At 29.2% G+C, this 23525-nt stretch overlaps 4 protein-coding genes across 4 annotated transcripts; 3 read left to right on the forward strand and 1 right to left on the reverse strand.

Moving 5' to 3' along the window:
- The first annotated feature begins 1688 nt into the window (after window positions 1-1688).
- On the forward strand, window positions 1689-5417 carry LOC137818127 (methyl-CpG-binding domain-containing protein 11). Its single transcript, XM_068621363.1, has 2 exons — window positions 1689-2408; window positions 4357-5417. Exons 1-2 carry the CDS (start codon window positions 2328-2330, stop codon window positions 5140-5142), a joined length of 867 nt encoding a protein of 288 aa, XP_068477464.1. The 5' UTR covers window positions 1689-2327; the 3' UTR covers window positions 5143-5417.
- Window positions 5418-7147: 1730 nt separating this feature from the next.
- Window positions 7148-9003, forward strand: LOC137819518 (glucan endo-1,3-beta-glucosidase 14). Its single transcript, XM_068623397.1, has 3 exons — window positions 7148-7280; window positions 7646-8679; window positions 8769-9003. Exons 1-3 carry the CDS (start codon window positions 7217-7219, stop codon window positions 8835-8837), a joined length of 1167 nt encoding a protein of 388 aa, XP_068479498.1. The 5' UTR covers window positions 7148-7216; the 3' UTR covers window positions 8838-9003.
- A 1245-nt stretch (window positions 9004-10248) lies between these two features.
- LOC137818604 (mavicyanin-like) lies at window positions 10249-11464 on the forward strand. Its single transcript, XM_068622126.1, has 2 exons — window positions 10249-10523; window positions 10622-11464. The coding sequence occupies exons 1-2, from the start codon at window positions 10328-10330 to the stop codon at window positions 10966-10968; spliced, it is 543 nt and encodes a 180-aa protein (XP_068478227.1). The 5' UTR covers window positions 10249-10327; the 3' UTR covers window positions 10969-11464.
- Window positions 11465-14460: 2996 nt separating this feature from the next.
- LOC137818128 (protein LURP-one-related 12-like) lies at window positions 14461-15967 on the reverse strand. Its single transcript, XM_068621364.1, has 2 exons — window positions 15614-15967; window positions 14461-15148 (listed from the first exon to the last, which is right to left on the reverse strand). The coding sequence occupies exons 1-2, from the start codon at window positions 15836-15838 to the stop codon at window positions 14711-14713; spliced, it is 663 nt and encodes a 220-aa protein (XP_068477465.1). The 5' UTR covers window positions 15839-15967; the 3' UTR covers window positions 14461-14710.
- Window positions 15968-23525: the final 7558 nt, after the last annotated feature.

The raw sequence follows: 23525 nt of genomic DNA on the forward strand, positions 1-23525 counted from the left end.
AATAACCTTTATAATATTATTACAAATAAATTTTTATTAGGTATGTAATTTTTTTGAGTAAATAAATAATTTAAAAGAACAATTACTTAAATGTTAAAATGATACAAATTATAGATTATAGATTGATATTATATTCACTAGCGGAAAAAACAGTCGTGGTTGCGTATGTGTATCTACATTTTCCTTTTCTATTCAACAATTTCAAAGTAACATATACACAGAGTCGAAATTGAAAAGTAGAGAATAACATGTAAAAAAAAAATGATGAATTGATTAGTCAATCTCTTTATACTTCTTCTTTGATTTGAGTTTCTCTTCTTCAAGTTTTTTTCTCTTCCTTCACTGATAGTTTTGAGATCGGAGGGTGTGAGGATATTCACATTAAGGTTAAGATTGACTTGATGGTAGATATAAAGAATAATGACTTTACCAAATAATAAAGTTGCCTAAAATGGATGGAGAAAGTGATTGCAAATGGAGGATTTTATTTAATATGTAAGATTTGGTGTGGGAACCAAATGAGGGTGAGAGTATGTTATTTCTTTCTGTTATTGTTTTTGCCTTAGAATAAGTAATTAAGGGAAGAGTTAGGAAGGTAGTTTGCATATAAAAATTGTCCATTAATATTAATCTATGTAGCATAGACACTGACACGGACACTGATACGATATGTACACATAGATACGTATAATATCTAAAATGTAGGATACGGAGACACACATCTATATATTATATAATGATGAATTATATAAATTGACAATTAATATTTATGTGTACTAAATATGTTTCAGTTCTTTTTAGCAGAAAAATGTTTTTTATGGTTCAAAATGATTTGTTTCTCATTTTTATAATCATAATAAAAATTTATCCAATAAGTTTGAATTTTTAGAAAATTAAAGTATTTTTCTTTTTAAAATTGTATTAGACTTGTGCTAAAACTGTTATAAATTCAACAAATATTTTTTGAATTAGACATTTTACCGATATTCGTCCTACGAGTGTCGTACAATTATCAGTGTCAGATACGTGTGTTCGACACGGACACGTTATTTAAGAGGAATGTCTGAGCTTCATACTAATTTAAAAATTAAACAATAATTTTATTTTTTAAATAATTCATATAAATTGACAAAATACTACCTTATACTAATAAAATGAGATATATTAAATAAGGGTAAAATCAGAAAATATTTATGTAATATATATATTAAAATAATATCATATTAAGTTTTTATTTTATTACAATAATAAAAAAATATAAATATTAATGAAAAATTAATAATATAATTAATAATAATATAATTCATAATGTAATTCATAATGTAATTAATAATATAATTAATAATATAATTAATAATATAATTCATAAAGTAATTCATAATGTAATTAATAATATAATTAATAATATAATTAATAATATAATTCATAAAGTAATTCATAATGTCATTCATAATGTAATTAATAATATAATTCATAATGTCATTCATAATGTAATTACTAATATAATTAATAATATAATTAATGTATTGGTAGGTGGGTCTTGGACTCGAAATAAACATTTGATTTTGGTTAAAGGTTAAGAAGTGGGAGCAGAACGTGATCCAGAATTATTATTATTTTATTATTTAAGTAAAAAAGAAGAAATGCATGAAAGAAATAAAGTGTTGGAAGAATTTGAATTTGAATTTGAAGGTAATGTCGGTGAGTTTCGGACTCCAACCACACATTTAAATCTGGTTAAAACAAAAGACAAGACAAGGTTATCCATTAACCCTAACTTTTCACCTGTGACGACACCTACCACTCTCCACATGTTCAAAGTTCAATTTTTTTTTTAACTTTTTAACTTTTTTACCACACCCTTTTTTCAATATTATTTTACTTTGAAAAATAAGAAACAATTTTTTTAATTCACGCGTAAAAATGTGTGCTTTAATTTGAAATGGGTAGATGTAATGGTTTAGGAAGTGAGGGATTTGATGAGTTGAAGTTTGCGCTGGAACAAGTTAGTTGACGGGCACGTGTCGTTTGTGTGAAGGTGAAGATGATGGAATGTGCGAATGGATAAGGATGTTAATTGAGAGGGAAGTGTGTTTGGGGAGATTTGATTGGAGGGTGAGGGAGGAGGTTTGAGAGGGGTGGGTGAGTTTAGGAAAGCCCTATCTGGAATTGAATTTGATGACAGTTTGAGAGAGAAAGGGGAACAGAGAGAACCATATCCTAATTCGACGCTTTATGTACTCTTTTTTTTTTGTAAATTTTTGTTTGGTTGCAGTTGGGATTGCAGAGAATAGCAGGTAGTTGGCAAAGAGAGTGTGAGAAGCTGAATGGAGAGCGAACCGCAAAGTGCAGGCAAAGATGAGGTTCTATCAGTTGAGCTTTCAGCTCCTTCTGCTTGGAAGAAACTGGTCTCTTCTCATTCCTTTCTCTTTCTCTCTCTCTCTCTGTCTCTGATTTATTTTAATTTATTTTCCACTCTGTGTTTTGATTTATTCTCTATTTTTCTTATTTGAAACAGATATATGTAAGCTTCCAATTTCCATGGCTTTTGGTTGTTACCGATGTTATAGTCTTATTACATGTTTTTGTTACATGTTATGTTTTTGTTATTTTCTTTCAGTTTGAATGGTTCAAAGAATTCGGTGCTGATTTTTGTTTTGTGGGTTTTTCAGAAAGGAATGACCTTGGGGGGAAAATGGTTTTAATGTTTTTGTGTTGGTGTAAACAGTTGGAAGAATTCAGTGTGAATTTTTGTTTCTAGGGTTTTCTGGAGAGGGGTGACCTTCTGATGATGGTGCCTTTACCAGAAAGTCTGGTGTTTTTTTTTCTCTAGTGAGAATTTGGTGCTGAGTTTTGTTTCTAGGGTTTCCCGAAGGGATTAAAATGGTACCTTTGTTGCTGAGAAAAAACCTGGTGTTTTAATTTTTTGTGTGGAATTGTTTGGATTTGGAAGAATTCGGTGCTGAATTTTGTTTCTAGAGTTTTCAGGAAATGGGTTGTGATTATGGTCAATTTTGTTCAATTCAAATTCTGCTGTTAATTTTTTTTTGCAGTGTCAATGTTTTGAAGAATTCTGTGCTTAATTGGGTTTTTAGGGTTTTCCCCAAAGGGCTAACCTTGTTACAACAGTTTTTTTGTTTTTCTAATTTCATTGTGGTAACACTGAGTTCAGATCCTGTTTCTTTGTTCAATTTTTCTTTCTTCTTTTTAGTTTTAATGCCTTTGCAATCTGCTGCTTTCTTTCATTGTGATCCCTGCCCAAATTTCCTGAGATACTAGAAGATTCTGGGCATCTCATGTAAAAGTAGAAGACCATGTCTCTTTTTATCTGGTATCATGTCATGTTTCCATGGATTTGTGGTTGTCTTTAAATCTGTGCTTTTGCTAACATTATTTGTGGCTTTTGGGTTTTTCGGTATGTTATGTGATTCATAAAATTTTGGTGTTGATTCTATTCCATTGCTGCACCATTCCTTCCTTATTAAATGCATAGATATGTCTGTCTTTCCGGATTCTGAAGTGCAATTTTCCCTATCTGAAATATTTCAAACAACATGCTATGGAAACTCTTGAACTCTTTAGGAACAATATTGATTGATTCATTTTAGATCCTTATGTGAACTGAAGCTACTAATAAAAAGTGAATTTTTGAGGTAAATATATGCCTGTTTTTGTGAAATCTCGTGTTTTCATATCGATCCATTAAAAGATGTGGTAGCTGCATGGAGTTGCTTTCACCAGAGATGCAATTTTCCTTTCTCAAACCTTTTACCAGACACGCACTAACTGACCTATTCTAGAACGAGCATTTTTTTGTGAACGAGTCTTAGTCATTTATTGGTCATCAGAACCTTCTGCTTTTTTTATAAGTGTTCTAGCCAGGAGGGATGTCTCTCAACCAGAACATGCAGTTAAGCCAGAACCAGTGGTTTCTAGTCCTAGAGTGTTGTGTGTTGCCGATCGGCCTCCTATGCCCTTTATGCAAGGGTTTTCTTTCCGTTTCCTCATCACATAAAATTGTAGTAACTCTAATCCTGCGTATCTGTCAATTATCATGAATTCTTCACCTCCCATAAATGTCGTGATCAGGAATGATATGCCCATAAGTTCTGATGGACTCAGCCCATAATCCTACAATAAGCTATTATTATACAATGATCTATGCAGTGTACATGTTTCTTGAACCCCATTATATCCTTTCTGCTTTTTGTTTTATAAGCTATTATTATGCAAAGATCTATATAATGCAGATGTTTCTCTGTGGAACTCTGACCTTATTGGTATAGAGGGGTTGCTTGTAATATCTGTACTGTATGGAAGTTGCATTGTGATGCTTACTTTGGTTCCACTCTGCAGTTCTTCCCTAAGAAAGTAGGAACACCAAGGAAAAGTGAGATTGTGTTCATAGCTCCTACTGGGGAAGAGATCACTTCCAAGAAGCAGTTGGAGCAGTACCTTAAGGCACATCCTGGGAATCCTGCCATCTCGGAGTTTGACTGGGGAACCGGTGAGACCCCTAGGCGGTCAGCAAGGATTAGTGAGAAGGTGAAATCGAGCCCAACGGCAGAGACTGAGCCTCCAAGGAAAAGATCCCGAAAATCATTCGGTTCAAGGAAGGACAACAAAGAAAACGAACCCGCTGCTGAAGAATCCAAACCAGATCCGGATGAAACTGATAACAACAAGCAAGAAAAGACTGATGCAGAGGAGATCAAGAAGAGTAATGCTGAAGTGCAAAAGGCAACAGCTGAAAAGCCTGAGGGAGGAGAAGAAGCATTGTTGGCTGAGTCAGAGGAGAAAATAGCTTTGAATACTGAGGAGATCACTGAAAAACCCCAAGAGGAGGAGGAGAAGGTCACTGAAAAGCCTGAGGAGCAGGAGGAGGTCATTGAAACACCCCAAGAGGGAATTGCACCAGGGAAAGCAAATGGGACAGTGGATGACAGTAAGCAAGAGATAGAAGATGCTGTGATTCCTGATGCAAATGGAGGAGCTGAGAAAGTGAACCTGAACCCAAATGTGGAGGAGACGAACAATAGCAGAGAAATCCCAGTAAGTGATGGAAAGAACAGCATTCAAGCAGAGGAGCAAGTAAATAAAATGGTGGACAATGGACAGGTTATTTGGAGCTGTGCTCAGTGAAAGTGTATCTGCATTGATCTTCTTCATCTTGTAGTTTAAGGTGCTTAAACATAGGTGGTGACTTTTGTAATGGTATTTAAGTTGGTGTAGCTGTTTTATGAGCTCCTGGATTATTATTGTAGTTTTGTACTGTTTCTTCAGATTTGGTTGTAATTAGGATGAACACAAACGCGTCCTAGACTAGATCTTTTGGGTTTCCATAACCAAGTTATGAACGATCCTTGTAGGCTTTTGCACACATTTGTGTTAGGAATTAAATGTTTTTGACTTTTACATTTCTTGGCCTCTTTTCAATAATCTTTTTCAGCTACTGATTGAAAGGGTAGAAACGAATTTGAGTATGTTAGAGATGTTTTTTTAGTAGGAGAAAAATGTTTTCTTTTTATGACTGATTTAAAAATATTTTATTTTTATTTTTATCCTATAATTTTAAATTTTTAGAAAATTAATATATATTTTTTTATATTGTGTTAGAATAAGAAGTTTTACAAATATTTTTTAAATTAGAAGAATTATTATTAAAATAAACACGTGCTTCGCGTGGGTAAAATGATAAACTTTTGAGCACTAAAAAAACCTGATTTCTAGACGCCTATAATTGCTTGTCTTATTCATTTCAAAATTTGTCAGAAGAGAGCATTGATTTCATAATAATAGTGTTAGATATTTTCAATGCTTAATAATTTTTTACATGAAATAGGTGACGCATTATAATAAATAATGCTTTATTATATGTTTTAGGTCATTTTCGATACAAGGTTTATTATTATAATAAATTATAAATTTTCTTACGTGTAGTAAAAAAAGAAGTTTTAAAAGGTTAGGTTTCAAACGTATAAAAATATGAATTTTCATAAACAAATCCTAAATGACCTGTTGTACCATATTGATGTCAGAGGGTTATCCACATCTGAACCTCCAAGGAGTTTGGGAATGTAATTTCTGTGCTTTTTCTGCACAACCAATGGCCCAGGTAGTTGGGGGTTGGTTCCTTAAAATAAATGAAAAAAATAAACTATATTCCAATGGATAAAATTTCTGACAGTTCAGGCCACTCCTTAAATTTATTTTATGAACTCTAATTCTAATTGAGGGTTAGATTAATTTAAGTAAGTAATTAATTTATTTTATTTATATTAAAAAGTGAACTTTAAATATAATTTAATCTTATAAATCTAGATAAGATGAGGTTCGTCAGCTCGTGCATAAACTATATATTTAATGGTGGTTCAATAGCGACTCTATAACGGATGACCTAATAAGATAAATTCTAAATGACTTTAATAACATATTAAGAAGTAAACTTTAGATTTAACTCAATTTTTTAAAACCGTCTTATAAAGTGAAGTTTGCACGCACTTATATAATATATGAAATATTTAGTAGATATGAAATGTTTTGAGTCTATTATGAAGTGTAATTTAAACCTACCTCAACTTTATAATTTGTTTATGAATAATCTGGTAATAGAAGATCTTATTAGTTCAACAAACTTTCACTCAAATAAACTTTAAATAACTTTAATATCATATTAAAAAATAGACTTCAAACCTATCTCTTTATGTAAAACTTGAATCAAACGAATGAACATTGATTTAATTAATGGATTAATGATTTTCCAAATAGGATCAAACATTGAGATGTTGTGCATGGGCAGTGTTGTGAAGTGTGACCCCAAGCATGAGGGCACGAAAGGTATTGATGACCAATTTACACATCCTTGGTGTGTAGCAACGCTGCAGACACATTGAGTTGATCAAAATTGTGAAAAAGGTATACTTTAAGGAGAGTTAAAGGGTGGTGAAAGGAAGAATATATTCTAAGTCCCTGAAAACATATTCTTGTTTTATATTTCAGTCATCTTTTGTTTAAGGCTAAGAATCTTGTTCAGATATTTTTGTGATCATCTTTTGTCAAAAAGCTAGGAATCTTTAGTTTATGAGGAAAAGTTTTGCATCACCCCAAGGATTGCCTATCAATTCTTCACCGTTATTCACTTACATAATATAGGGAACTCACATCATTTCCATGAGTGGAATGCTCTATCATTCTTAACATCCTCACACTACAGACCATGTTCTCTTACTCAACTTCCTTCTTTCTTTCCCTTCTCTTCTTCTCTGTAACACTTTCTCATGGTGTGTTTTCCTCAACTCATTTTCTCTTTTCCCACTTCATTTTGGATAGTTAATAACAGTTTGCAATGACACTTTCATTACAATTTAATTTCCATGCATGACCAGTAACTGAACCAATTACAAAATCATGAAAAAAATACTACTTTTAGAGTAGTTATTTCTGCATAGATTATTTCCTCTTTTATACCATGCACAAAGTTTTGTTCAGCATGTAGTTACTAGATATAAAACCGGTTTATGAAATGATGTTTCAACAATACCCTTTGGCTTGGAAACAAAGTTCATGTTACTTTTATGCATGAATTGTTTTTTAATGACATGGATTTCAAATTTTAACCATGTTTTGATATTCTTGTGTGGTGCAGTTGTGGGGGATAAAATATTTACTGGTACATATGGAGTAAACTATGGTAGGATTGCAGACAATCTACCTTCTCCTGAGAGTGTGGTCACCCTTCTGAAAGCTTCCAAGATCAGGAACATCAGAATATATGATGCTGATCATCAAGTGCTGAGTGCCTTCAAAGGGTCAGGGATTGGAATCATTATTGGGCTACCAAATGAGTTTCTGAGAGACATAAGTCAGGGGGAGGATCGTGCCATGAATTGGATCAAAGAAAATGTTCAGCAGTTTCTTCCAGGAACCAGAATCCGTGGCATTGCTGTGGGGAATGAAATTCTAGGAGGAGGAGATATGGGGCTGTGGCAAGTTTTGCTGCCAGCAGCAAAAAATGTGTACACTGCTCTGTCTAGGCTCAATCTGGCACACCAAATTCAAGTTTCAAGTCCTCATTCTGAGGCTGTTTTTGCAAATTCCTACCCTCCATCTGCATGCACTTTTAGGGATGATGTGCTCCCTTTCATGAAGCCCCTTTTGCAATTCTTCTCACAAATTGGCACTCCTTTCTACATAAATGCATACCCCTTTTTGGCCTATAAAAATGACCCCCAACACATTGACATAAACTATGCTCTCTTCAAGAAAAATGCAGGGATTTATGATGCCAAGACAAAGCTGCACTATGACAACATGTTCATGGCTCAAATTGATGCAGCTTATGCAGCCTTGGAGAAGGTTGGGTTTGAGAAGATGGAGGTGATTGTTTCTGAGACTGGTTGGGCCTCTCGTGGGGATGACAATGAAGCTGGTGCAACAGTGAAAAATGCAAAGACTTACAATAAGAACTTGAAAAAGCTCTTGCTCAAGAAAAAGGGCACCCCTTATAGGCCTAAGATGGTTGTGAGGGCTTATATTTTTGCTCTCTTCAACGAGAATTTGAAGCCTGGTCCAACTTCTGAGAGAAACTTTGGATTGTTCAAACCAGATGGCAGCATTGCATATGATATTGGCTTCACTGGACTCACTTCTTCTGCAACCTCCACCTTTCTTTCCTTCAAGGTATGCTTCCTCTTACACTTTCTATTACTGAGTATGAACATAATTGGTGGAAAGTGAATGCTGATGATGCAGCAATTATGCATTTGCAGGGTATTGGATCTTTATGTTTCATGGTTTCTACTAGTTGTGCAGCTTTTCTTCTTCTTGTTGCATTGTAAGCAATCAAAAGATTGAATGTACAAGTGAATTCAATGATTAATTCTTTGGATGTAACAATTTTCATAACTCAAAAGCAATTCAAATTGTGGAAATTCCCATGTATCTGATTTCCTTGTCTAGCTCATTAACCTTTTTTATATATATATATATTCATCTTTAATATTATTTACACTCACCAACCAAGTATTAATATTGTTTTCTCCCACTATTATAGTGATTTTAACATGTTTTTATACAATTATTTCTTTTAAAAATAATTTTGTCCCCTACTATTATTTATACTTCTTAAAAAAAATAACTCTGTACAAAATTTAGATTGGATAATAAAAAGGGCAAATAAATATCAATTTTTAACTTTTATTTATTACTATATTATATTCATGCAGAACAATTATTTTCTAAATATATTATATTATTGTAATGACTTATGTTAATCCTTTAGAATTACATCATGATGAGATTATAATCACTGAATTAATATATTACATATAACTATAACTATTTTGAAGTCTATAGATTCAAAGTTATTATACTTGACGAAATTCATTAAAAATGTATTATCATAAAAAAACTACAGTTATTATTAAAAGACAATCTTAAAATTTGAAACATTTTCTTAATGTTATTAATTATGTGAAAGCATATTTTCATTTTCAATTAAATGCAAAAGGGAGAAAAATGAGAAAAATAAATAAATGTTTGTGGTTGGTATGTGAAGACTTTGAAAGTATGGCGTAACGACTAAGGCCGAAGAGTGGCGTTTCCATCGGTGCGGCCACACCAACCACACGTTAAAGATATAATTCTAATTTTTCATGTTTCAATTTTTTTAATGAAAAGAAAAATTATTTTTGTAAAAAATTTATTATAAAAATAAAATTAAAAATTAAAAATAATAGAATCCAATTACATGAAAAACGTTTTATAAATTATTTCATTAAGGAAAGTAAAATCAATTGAAATATAATTATAAGAAGCGTGAGATTATATATCATGTTTATTAAATGGCGGATGTTATAATAAATTCAGCAAATTTTTGTTAAGATAGTATTCTTATCAAACGCAGTTTATATATTTCCTCTTCCCTCAACTTACCAAGATAAATTTTAAAGACAAAATCATAATGGAACATCGACCTCCAAAATAAACGGAGGGATTCTTATTTGTACAAATGATACTTTAAACTTGAAACGAGTATGAAGAAATTAACTATACTTCTTTACCTTTTGAGTTGTGATAACTTAATTTTATAAAATTAGGATTTAGGGTTTGGTGATTAAGAAAATAAATATCAATACCTAAAATATTTTTCCTTTTTTTACATTCCATGAAAGTCAAGTTTATCTTTGACTTGCCACTTTGATTTCTCCCTTTATTTATAGCTTGGCTCTCCATTCAAAACACTCCAACCAAAAAAGACAAACACAACCACCTTTGCCACTCTTCTCTTCACTTCCATTTACACAACAAAACATATCTTGCAAGAAATATGAACATGATGATCAACAACATGTTTAGTTGTCTCTGTCTTAGTGCAGTGGTGCCATTTTTAATGTCTGTGCAGAACACAGAGGCACAGAGCGTGTTCGTGGTTGGAGATGCCACCGGTTGGACAACTCCACAAGATTCCTCCACATACCAATCTTGGGCTTCTGACAACACTTTTGCAGTTGGAGATATTCTGAGTAAGTCTTCTATTTACACCACCATTTTTTACCTTAATTATCCATGCTAAAAAGACAATGAAAAACTACAATCAAAATAATTTTTTGTTTTCTTTAAGTCTTCAATTTTCAGACAACACAACATAACGTTGTTCAAGTGTCGGAAGAATCATACACATCGTGCACTTCGAGTAATCCTATAGGTACAGTTTATAACACGGGTCCGGTCAACGTTACTCTTAACAGAACTGGTCAACATTACTACATCTGTAGCATTGGTCAACACTGTACACGTGGACAGAAGTTAGCCATTAACGTTCTAGCCTCTGCTGTGCCACCTTCCACCGCCACTCCACCGCCGCCTCCACCACCGCCGATGTCTCTTGCATCCACTTTTTCTCCTTCTCCCATTCCCTTCATCTTCATATGTTCATTAGTTTTTGTGTTTTTTTACGCACACTATTAAAAAATTATTAAATAAAATTTAATTTTAAAAACTAAAAGTAATTAGTTATTATATTAATTAAATTATATATTATTTTAGAGATTAAAAAATTATTAATTTTAAATTAGTTTCTATTATTAATAAATAACATTTAAATTGGTATCTAATTAACTATCAAGATTTTAATGATAAATTATCTAGATTCTAAATTTAATAGAAAAATCTCGATAGCTAATTAAATATCAATTTAAATACTATTTATCAATAATAAAAATTAATTTATAAATTAATATTTTTTTTAATTTTTGAAATAGTATCTAATTTACTTAATATAACAATTAATTATTTTTTTTTAAAAAATTGATTATATTTAATAATATTTAGTGTTAATGCATCGAGCATAGGAGGTTTAATACTATTTATGTGTGTGACCTACTAATAAATATTTGTTTACTATGTTGGAGTTGTAGTATTATTCATTATAGTTTCATCAATAAAAACTTTTATGTTTTCTAAATTTAGCTCAAAAGTAATGGTTGATGTAATTTGCAATAAACTATATTCTCAATTAGTCAAAAGTTTAATTTAATTTGGGTAGTTGAGAAATGCTTAGTTAAGCCATTTAATCTTATTGAATATTTATTTTTCTCGTAAAGTATTATGAGAATTGAATGATGATTTTGCTAACTTTAGTTGTAAATTATTTTGAAAAATTATTGGAATAGATTTTATATAGCTTGTTGATAATTTCTCAGTCATTTAAAGTATAAAATCACTTCTGTAACATAAAAGTAAAAAGGGCATGGAAGAAGAAAATCTTCATCTACATGGTTTAGGAAGAAAAAATGTAACTACATTAAATGCGTCTTTTTTTGCAGACTAAGGACATTAAATGTTAAAAAAAATCAGTAGATAATAAGTCCTTTCATCACTTCATTTTACATTTATTTAAGTGAAATTTATAACAATTGATGTGACTGATTCTTAAATTTAAGACCAAAATTTATTTTTTTTAAAAAAAGAAAAATAAATCAACTCAAAGTAACACTTGACTGTATGTTTGGGCACCAAGCCCAAAATGAGCACTTTTATTTTATGGCCCAATAAAAATCGGTTGTTTCTTCCACAGTTCCATAATTTCTTCTGACACCCCATATTTCTTAAATATTAAAAATATCCTTTATTCTATTCTATTAAAAAATCTGAAAGGTATTTTGAATTTGGAAATACCTTAATTTTATAATATAGAATGTGTTTCTTTTAAAAAAATACATCTGAATTATGAATTATAAAATCCGTCAGCAATTTTTGAATTTAGAAATATCTTTCAAATTTTACAATTGAGAATGTGTAAATTAAAAAAATACATTGATTATAGAAAATACCTTTCAAATTCTATAATCCAAATAGTTTTGCTAACTCTACACCATAAACAATTTTAGAGTTAAAGTCATATTTTATAATACGATTTTAAATTTTTTTAAAAAAATTCACATAAAAAGTCATATTCTATGAGTACGACTTTGTCAATTTCATTAAAAAAAATCATGACACTTTTGACAATTTTGATTAAACTTAAAATTAATTTTAAATAAAGTCATACAAGACTTAAATGAGGAATTCAATTATTTTACCTTGAAATCATACTTCTACTCTAAAATAAAACATACCCATATTTATAAATTTTTTTTAACTTAAAATTGTAATTTTTTTTAAAAAGAAAAGCAACTATGCATGGATTTGTATTATACTTGGGATGTGGTTTCTAATATCATGTGCTTTTATCTTTTGCTTTAGTATGAATACGTGTCTTTATTACAAACCTATTGCAAAACATGGTCATCACAAGAATATGATTCTTCAAATTAAAACTTAATTTTCAAGAAAGAGGAGTTCATATGATCCTCACATAAAATGGTTCCAAGTTCTATTTAAAAGTTAATGACTCCAATTATACCAAATCAATTCATTGATAATGTTTATTAAGTTTTTTTTTTATTCTTTTCTATAATTTTAATATATTTTGTCTTCTTTGTTCACTAATAACTCATAATTTTATAACTTTTAATAATTTTCTAATAAGATATCTGTTTGATTTTTTTTTTCAAGTCCACATGTATCTCTCGTAGGGCCTTTTTTGTTGGAGTGCAAAACAATTTTTATAGTGTATAATTAATACATGAACGATATAATTTGTTGAATAAAAGTATCATAGATTCGGAATCAAAATATAAGATATAATAAGTTAATTTAGATTGAATTTAACTTAAAATTTACTTTCTTAATAGAACAACCACTTAAATAAAAACAAATACTATAATTAAACTTATAATAAAGAACAAAAGTAAAGTAAAAATCAATTTTATATAAAAAAATATGATTCTGGTAGTTTCTCTTCTTATTTAAGCTCATTCATGCTATCCAAAATATACATATGAGTAATACATTTTTAAATAATTTAGAAATGTAATTAAATTATATACATATATAAAAGATGCAAATTTTATTTTACTAAGGAAAAACTGTAAAATTTGAACTTCATCAAATAGTATCAACTACACATCTCCTTTGAAAGTTTAACATACATTATTTTAATTGAGAGAATAATATAATATTACAGTTCTATTATTTAAGATTACTTTTTAGAAAGGTGATACTTTATTTAAAAGGTAGTCAAACATCAAGATATAAAAACATCACAAGAAATTAGTTCAACCTTATTAATATATAATACACATTCTTAATTCTATATATTTATTTTTATTTAAAATTTGATTCGATTTTTATTTGTTTTTGTATTGCATCTCTACATGTGTATGATTGAGACAATTTATTTTATTTTTTTAGTTATGAGTCAAATAAGTCATTGTTACATGATCTTGTTTGACTCACAAACTAATTTTTATTGTTTAAATCAACTTAATACAAAAAATGAGAAACATAAAAAAATAACTTACAGTTATCAAACTAGCCCAAGGTTTAATATCACTTTTCATTGTGTTGTAAGTTGTGAAACTCGGGCACTCCTCTTAAATGGTGTGTCGGTGTCCGATATCTGTAAGATACGTATCCGTGAAGTGTCCAATTCAAAAAATATTTGTTAGATTTTTAACAATTGTAGTACGGTTTTAACACAATTTTAAAAAAGAAAACTACATTAATTTTCTAAAAATTCAAGCTTTATTGTATAAATTGTTATTATGATTATAAAAATAAGAAACAAATCAATGTGAATAGTAATGAAAAACATCTTTCTGCTCAACAAAATAATTTGAAACATATTTGTGCACATAAATTTTTATTGTCAATTTATATAATTCATAATTATATAATATATAGATTCGTGTCCCGTGTCCTACATTTTAGAGATTTTATGTATCGTATGAGTGTATGTGCTACATATGTTATAAGTTTAAAAAAATTAAATATTAATAAATTAGATTTTATTTTTCTTAGCTCAATCTATATAGGTAATCTTACATTTTTTTTTTAAAATGATAATAAAATGCAAAAAAAAAGGAAAAAAGAGTTTTATTAAATTGAAGCTTGACTTTTTACAAGATTAACCATTGAACAAAGCATCAAAGGGGAATTAGTTTGTATTCTTTGCATGTAAAAATTTACAAGATCCACAACATCATCATTATTATTTTTTTTTATTTAAAAAAAAAACAGAGAAAACTCTTTTCAGAGGTAAACACTCCAACAAACAAACAATGAGATGAGTGAGTAAAACGTCAGCATCACCGAACACGCAATTCCCTCAGACGGGAAGCGCCGCCGTGACTGGTCGCGGATCCACTGCGCCGGAGTGCACCACAGCCTCCTCTATTCTACCGTCAAAGTAATCTTCACCGTTCATCTCATCAAGCACCATCACCAATCCCATGGCAAAGGCCGCATCAAAACCACTCTTTACGCAAAGCAGAAACACTTCCTTCCCCAGCATAACGCTCGTGGTGGGGTCCACCTTGCGACGAATCTCAGCCACTGTTTCCTTCGCCGCATTCACTACCTTGCACCGCCGCTGCGGGAAACACCCTTCGATCAGGTACTCCACACCCGCCCTATCGTACACCTCCACCGCCACGCTCGTCCTCGACCGTCCGATGATCGACGATCTCTTCACGCTGAAAACAGCTCTATCTCCTTCCCTTCTCTCCCCTCTGAACCCTTCCCACCGTTGATGAAGACTCGGTTTCTGTGAAATCAATTAAAAAACTTTCTCAGTTGTGAAATAATAGGAAACAAACAAACCCTAGTTTTCCATTAACAATTTCGAATTTGTTTGTTATACTTATCAAATCACCCATTATCATATTATTATCGGACCATCTATAATATATAGTCTCATACACGAATTAGTAGTTTTGTGTCTTAGAATCGACTAATCATAATCTCTCATCGATCAGACTATCTATAATATATATAGTTCGACACACGAGTTAGTAGCTTCATGCATTGGAATCCACTAGAGATCTCACATCGACTAATCTCTCTATTGATTAGACCATCTATAATATATAGTCTCACACACAAGATTATAATCAACTAAAGATTTTACATCAACTAGAAATTATGAAATTTCTTAATATATAAATGAGTGAAAATCTCACCTTATAAATCAGTTTTATGAAGTTAAACCGAGAAAGAAAAAAATGTGTACCTTCCGGCGTAGAGTGAGAAGAGAACGGCCGCCGGGATCCATGAGAACAAGCTCGTCTTTGTCGCGTGAGCGTGGACCATAGGAGTCGAATCGGAAAACGAGTTGACCCTTGGAATCGTAGACGGCGAAGCCATCGCCGTTGAAGAAGAGAGAGGTTTTGAGCACTGTGAGGTGCCTCTCTTCGTTGGTAACGTACCCTTCTTGCACCACCAACTCCTCTCTCATTTTTGTTCCTGTTCCTTCAACCTTTCACATCTCGTGTTTCTATATATACTGCCAAACCACAATTGAACTGCAATGGAATAAGGAAAGGTATCAATGTATCATACATATGCTTTTGTTTTTTTCTTTTAGTATTCACTGCTGCTACTATTAACGTGGTATTTTATATGTGTGGACAACAACAAAAGTATCATGCTTTCATTTGCTTCCGTGTTTCTGTTGTTCCTGTTCAACCGTCTACATCATTCTTCTATTTGTTTTCTACTTTCTAATCATAACCTCTCACCCACCTAATTAATCGAATCTCAAACACACTGATTAAGATATAGAAACAAAAAGTTATTAATGGTGGACACCACTATGTACTAGAGACAAGGATAATACATTTTATGATATAGAAGTGCATGCAAATCTCATTGGATAAATTAATTATATAAGATTGAGTTAAGTTTCAAGTCAACTTCTTAATATGGTATCGGAACACCTTCCACACACTCTCGGCAACTTCTTACAAGACTCATGGGTCTAAATCTCACCTTATAAGTCGATTTTATCAAGATATTTCGTAGTATATAAGAATCTTACACTTATAATCGAATATCACTCGGATGACATATTCGAAATGGTTACAAAGTACCATTTAAGCATCCTTTCATACATATTATTAGTGTAATTATGATACAAATTGTAACCTTAAGGATGAAATTATCTCAATTACTCACCCTAATCCATACTCAATATCATAGGTCTACTATAACCCTATAAATTCGTACCCAATATCGGAAGTCTACTATAACCTTGTAAATATACATTCCAATCAAGATAACGAAGCTAAAATTGAAGAGTAGTATTTATCATTTTTTTTACCATATATCGATTACTAACTTAAACATCAGAGTATTTTTTTCAAATATGATCACCATGATATCAATAAAGAAAAATATTTTACAAAACAAGAAGAGCACTTCCAATGCAAGAACATAATCATTATAAAATTAATACTTAAATAAAATATGATCACGTGTGTCATTTTCTTATTGTCGATCGAGAAATCATAATAGCTATATATATCATACTGATATTATTTACGTGTATTATACCCACGTTTATTTATATAATTGGATACCTTTTATTATTCAGTTGTATTATATACATATGCTTCAATTTTTCTGTCTGGTATAAAGGTGTTAAGATCCTATCTCCATTGCTTTTGACTTAAGGCCTTTAAAGAAACTTTTTTTGGAAAAAAAAAATGTGTTGTCGGTATACACTGATTAACCTCATTTTAATTATACTACTCTGAAAATGAAATAAAAGAAATATTAGTTAAAATGTTCAAGTGATTGATGAGAAAGATAAATAAAAAGACACGTTAATTAATTAAGAAGTTACACAAATTTGAACGTTAGTTTCAGTAATTTAGGAGAAATAGTCTGATGAATTTATTAGACAAAGAGAGATGGCACAAGTTTTTTTTTTTTTTTTTTATTACAAAATATTTATGATATTGGAACTGTGTAATTTTAGGAGAAATAAGAAGATTGATGAACATCCAAAAATTGTAGTTAATAACTGTATTTTAATTGCTCTCAGAAGTATATTTTAATTTTTGAAAAACAAATTGATTTACTTTTTTTAATTTTCTTATTCTATAAGTATATATTGAAGAAAAAGTTTGTTCCAATCGTATTATTATAATGCATTATTAAAATATCATAAATCAATAATATTTTCCCAATAGAACAAAAGTGTTAATAATTCAACAACCACTAAACATCACACAGAGAAAAAGATATATGCGTAGAATGCCTTTGTACAATAATTCAACAACATCAGAAGGAAAAAGAATCATTCAACACTGAGTGAAAGATCAGACATATTTTATATATATATATATATATATAAATAAAATATAATATAATATAATATGTGAGGTTTTGTAAGGTTTCTGGGATTTTATTTTGTTCGATTAATTATTTTTCACGGAAGCTTCAAAGAAATTCGACATCAACTTTACTAATTCTAAATGTTATGTATTTGATTATTTACAAATGTTAATAATATACACTTTAATATGTCATTTTAATAGACGTAGTTATTAATTTAAATTCATTACAATTTACATATTTCACTTTTTCTTAATAGTCTCACAGATATGATTTTAGGAATCTTCGTAAATTCTAGTTGATAAAGTTGTGTTGAAAAATATGTCAGTGGAGCTAATTTATCTTTTAAACGACTTCGAAAACTCATTAAAAATTAAAATGAATATTTGCATTTTTTTATAATATTTCGCATTTGTCTTGACATTAGGATTTTAGTTGGTACCAGTTGAGTTAGTTTTAATCAGCAAATCACCGTATGAAAAAAATAGAATAATTATGTGGGATTTCTAAGTACACAAATATATTTCAAACATTTGTCGTAAAAATCTTATAAAATTTTTGGAGATATATTATTTATTTATATATATTAAAAAATGAATTTTAAGTTTAACTCAACTTTATAAAATCAGTTCATAAATGGTTGGTCAGTGAGTGAGTGATCTGAAACCCAACAAACTCTCATTATAGTAGAGCCTACATTATTCTGATACATGTTAAGAAGTGAACTTTAAATCTAACTCAACCTTTTAACGTTGACTCATAATACTATACTAGATTTACATTCACTTATGTCATGAGTACCATCGAATGTACATTTAACATGTTTTTCTTATTCAGATTGGTGTCTCGGGTCGATGATATGCATAAGATCTGTTAAAAAGTCGTAGGCGAGTGGCAATTAGGTGGTAGCATGAATCTTAATTTAGTTTTGTAGCTTAGTTTTAAAGCATGTATTTAGCAAGAAGTTTTATCTATACTTTATTGTATAAGGGTTGAGGTATCTTGAAATATTTTTTTTTTTACTGATAAAAAAAACTATAAAATATCTTTATTTTTAATAATTGTGAGATTTCCAATAATATAAAAATATATTTCACAAGGAAATACCATTTGGTTTGATTTGAAGAGGAGTTAGAAGAAGTTATGATTCATCACAATATTTATTAGTCTTATCTATATATGAATGGTTGTGACGTTTCAATTTAGATTTTGATCAATTTTAAGAAAACTCCAAAATGACATGCATCAAAGGAACTTGAGAAGCACAATCACTATCTACATGTTTTTTCTATCTAAGAAACTGTTATGCTCTTTTCAATATGATCCATATTTAACTTAGAGAGAAAAATGTCAAAAATATAGTAAGTGTATACGTTTACTCAATAAAGTTAGTCCACCCAAATGGATATATAATAATATCTTTTTGGTAAGTTTGGTAAACTTAAATAATTTCCCAACTTCACCAAAACTGATTAATTATCATGCATCTTAACCTTAAGTTTTTGATAAAAGCTTTATTTTATGATGCCATACAAAAATTTCACTAGAGAAAACAGCTGTTTTATGGAGGAGAAAATAATGTTAACCTAAAAATTATTTATTAATAAGAGAAACCAATTTAAATATTATTTATTTATTGTTTTTTAATAATGAAATAGACAGTGACAGAAGTGACAATAACATAGTTTGTTTCAGTGAATGTATGAAGTCAAAATTCTAAGCTAAGTAAAGAAAAGTATATAGCATATGATCTGATGTAATGCAACACTATGATTCCATTTTCCATAGTCAAAACACGCTCCACCGTCCTCACTCCCTCGCCCACACAAATTCTCTTCATTTCTTTCTTTAAATTATTTAATAAAAGTAATATTTTTGTACTTTGTTTTATTTTATTTTAAATCTAGTATGAATATGTTCTAAAAGTTTGTTTCTTAATGCTCCAAATTTTTCATTTCAGGAATTTATATCCCAAGAGAATATATAAAAAAATCTCCCTATAAATAGAAGACAAATAAAATATGACCTCAAAAGTACACTTAAATGCTCTAATTTAACATCTCCTTGAATCATAACTTTTACAAATTTATTCCACCACTATAATAAATGAATGGTTTATTGACTATGATGGGTTATTTTTTTTTGTTTTTATCAAAATGGTGTTCGTTTTAGGCAAGTCGTGCCTAATTGGGACGACTTCATATACAGAAGTCGTATCAATTAGGCACGACTTCTGCCATGTCATACTAAAGTCGTGCCAACTTGACACGACTTCTGTCACGTCATAATTTTTTTTTTAATTTTATTGTTTATATATTGGGTAGTAAGTTTATTGTTTAGGGTTTAGTTTACTACCCAATATATAAACAATAAAATTAAAAAAAAATTATGACGTGGCAGAAGTCGTGCCAAGTTGGCACGACTTTAGTATGACATGGCAGAAGTCGTGCCAAGTTGGCACGACTTCAGTATGACGGGGCAGAAGTTGTGCCAAGTTGGCACGACTTCTGTATGACGGGGCAAAAGTCGTGCCTAATTGGGACGACTAAATTTATAATTTTTTTTAAACGGACACCATTTTGGTAAAAAAAAAAAAAAAAACTCCATCATGGTCAATAAACCATAATAAATATACTACCATCATTAATTTTTTTTATAACTATATATATATATATATATATTAAATTTCATTACCTTATAACTGTGCATTCATAATGTGAATTTTCTATATTATTATTTCCATAAATATAATATATTATTTCACCCCTACTATCCAGAATTTGAAGTTGTTTCGTGTTTGTAGATCACTTTAATACACATATTTTGATCTCTTACAGTATCAAATGGAATTTGAATTTGTTTAAAAATATTTATCTTTTAAAAAATAAGAAATAATTTTACTTTTTTTGCATGAAATAATTAATAGTTTCACATATTGGTAATTTCATCTAAAAACGGATTCATAGTTGTTTTTTTTTATAATTAGTTTATGGTCTTATTAAATATTAATATGTGAATGTAAAAGAAGTGTCTAAACTACCAAAAAATAAGGATTTATATTTTCACTTATTTTTTCACCAGCAAGAGTTGTTTAGATACTAATACATTTTTCTGTGGCAAAATCTAGACCATGACGTGATTATTTTATCCTTGTTATATTACTTACAAAATTTTAATTTATGTATCATTATTTTTTTTAAAATCTGATCCTATCTTATATTTAAATATGAATACATAAATGAGTAATTACTATATAAAATTAACTGAAAATTATTACTAAAATTTAAATTGAAGTTATATATATAAAAATGCATGTGTACTTAAGAAATTATAAAATTGATTTTTGTATTTTTAAAATGTTAAATTATGTAAAAGGGGAGATTATAATTTTCCATTAAAATAAAAATTAAAGTATAATGTGTATGTGTATAATAGTTATAAATATTTTAATTTTTATGAATTATATAATACAAATATTTTTAATCTGGATAATCCCTTTCAATATGAAAATTAAAAACGGGTTAACCAATATAAAGATACTCATGAAAGTGTGTAATGAGTTACAAAGTTTTATTTCTAATTTTAATTTATTATAAATTAATTTTGTTCTTGGGATTATGAAGTTGTTCTTTGTTCTTAAAAGGTATTTTTTATGAGTTAAAAAATAATGTGTATTTAAATTGCTTTAATCTTAACTTTGAACAGGTATAAAACTATATTTTAACCTCCTTAGATTTATTAATATCATTATAAATGTACAAGAATAACACCACCTTTCACATTCTGTTTGGCAATTGTTTGTTAACAATTCCATAATAACCCAGGTTCGAATCCTGGTTTGTGGTTTGTGGTGGTGTGATGAGAAACAAACCCTCGTGATGATGAATGAATGCATCATGATGCATACACAAATATGAGGTATTATACAATACCTCTCTTTTTTATTTATGACACTATTTCAGATAATACAATTTTTATATTAATTTTGGAATATTTATTATATTGGTTATTAGATTAATTTTGAGTAGAAAACTGATGTAATGAGAGACATACTACTTCAGTTACAGGTAATAACCGATGTAATACAAGATTAGTATCGATTTCAGTTGAATCGAATATTAGTCTCAGCATGACTAAGACTAGTATCAACCCCGACTCAACAACATACTAACTTTAACATAACTAAGGTTATTACTCTCATGATAAAGCAAACAAGGTAAAATTTAATTAGGGATCAAGATTTAATACCTTATAACATATACAATCAATAATCCAACCATTTTGTTAACAACTTTTGTCTTAAAATTCAAAACAAGTGATTAAGTTGTCCCATAACTAAATTGTTAATTTCTTAAAACTCAACCTATATGGATCTATAAATGAATTCACATAAATTATATAAAGATATTCAGTTATACAAAAAATTAAAAGTTTAACATAATTAAAAAATGATTTGTTTTTTAATATTCCAAGTCAAAAAATTAAGAGTTTGTTTCCTAGTAATTCAATTTTTTTACTTTAAGAATTTATTTGTTTTTCAATACATAATTTTTTTATCCAAGAGATATTAAGAAAAATCTCCTCATAAATACAAATCTCCCTAATAGAAGGTAAATCTGGCCTAAAAAGAACATTTACATCCTCTAATTTGATACTACTTAAACTTCCAACCATAATTTTTACAAATTTATTCCAACACTATAATAAATTGAAATAACATATAATGCTAACATAGTATCACTATTAGATTTTTTTTAAAACCATATATTTCTCTTTAAAATCTGATCTCATCTTATATTTAAATATGAAGTCATAAAAAAAGTATTACTAAAATTTAAATTGAAGTGATAAAACTATTTATTTTTATTTTTATAATGTTAAATTATGTAAAAGGAGACATTATATTTTTCTATTAAAATAAAAATTAAAAGTATAACGTGTGCATATACAATAGATAAAATATGTTAATTTGTATTAATTATATAATACAATTATTTTTAGTCTGGATAATCTTTTTCAATACAAAGATACTAATGGTTAATGGTGTAAAAAATATGTAATGAATTATAAAGTTTTATTTCTATTTTTAATTTATTATAAATTAATTATTGCTCTTGGGTTTATGACCTTGTTCTTTGTATCAATATAATCCTTTCTAGAGATAGATGAAAAAAGGGTATGATCCCTCTTGGTATTAAACATAGCAACAATTGTAGATCCCTAGATTTGTTAATTTAAAAATAAATGTACAAGAACAACACCAACATTTCACATTCTCTATGGCAGTTGTTTATTGACAATTTCCAAAGAACCCAGGTTCGAATCCTGGGTGATGTGATGATGAATGGTGCAGGAAGAATTTGCCTAGAAACATGAGGTATTTCATAATACCTCTCTTTTTTTTTACAAAACAATAATAAAGTAGGTATAGGTTTTTTAAAAAACTTAAACTAGACATGCCAATTTAGGGTTTTTAAACATTGCAATATAGGTTACATTTAATAATTTTTTGTAATTATAATATCACTTATGAATGTTTTAATTAATTAAAAAAATTAAAAAGATGTATGAAAATTGAATGGATTTTGGATCTTTCTCTATTTTCTCTTTTTTTAAAATGGTTTCACAACTCTCCTTTTGTTATTCTCCTTTTTCTAGTTGTAAATTTTAAGTTTGAATAATACCTGCAAAAGAGACTCTGATGTTCAAATAAAATCTCGATATTCAATGGTCAGTATAAGTAATGTGTGATGATGACATACTTTTTTTTTCAAAATGTATGACTATTTATATAATTATCATTA

The sequence above is a fragment of the Phaseolus vulgaris genome, chromosome 10 (assembly GCF_000499845.2).
Source record: "Phaseolus vulgaris cultivar G19833 chromosome 10, P. vulgaris v2.0, whole genome shotgun sequence".
In the NCBI taxonomy this organism is placed as follows: Eukaryota; Viridiplantae; Streptophyta; class Magnoliopsida; order Fabales; family Fabaceae; genus Phaseolus; species Phaseolus vulgaris.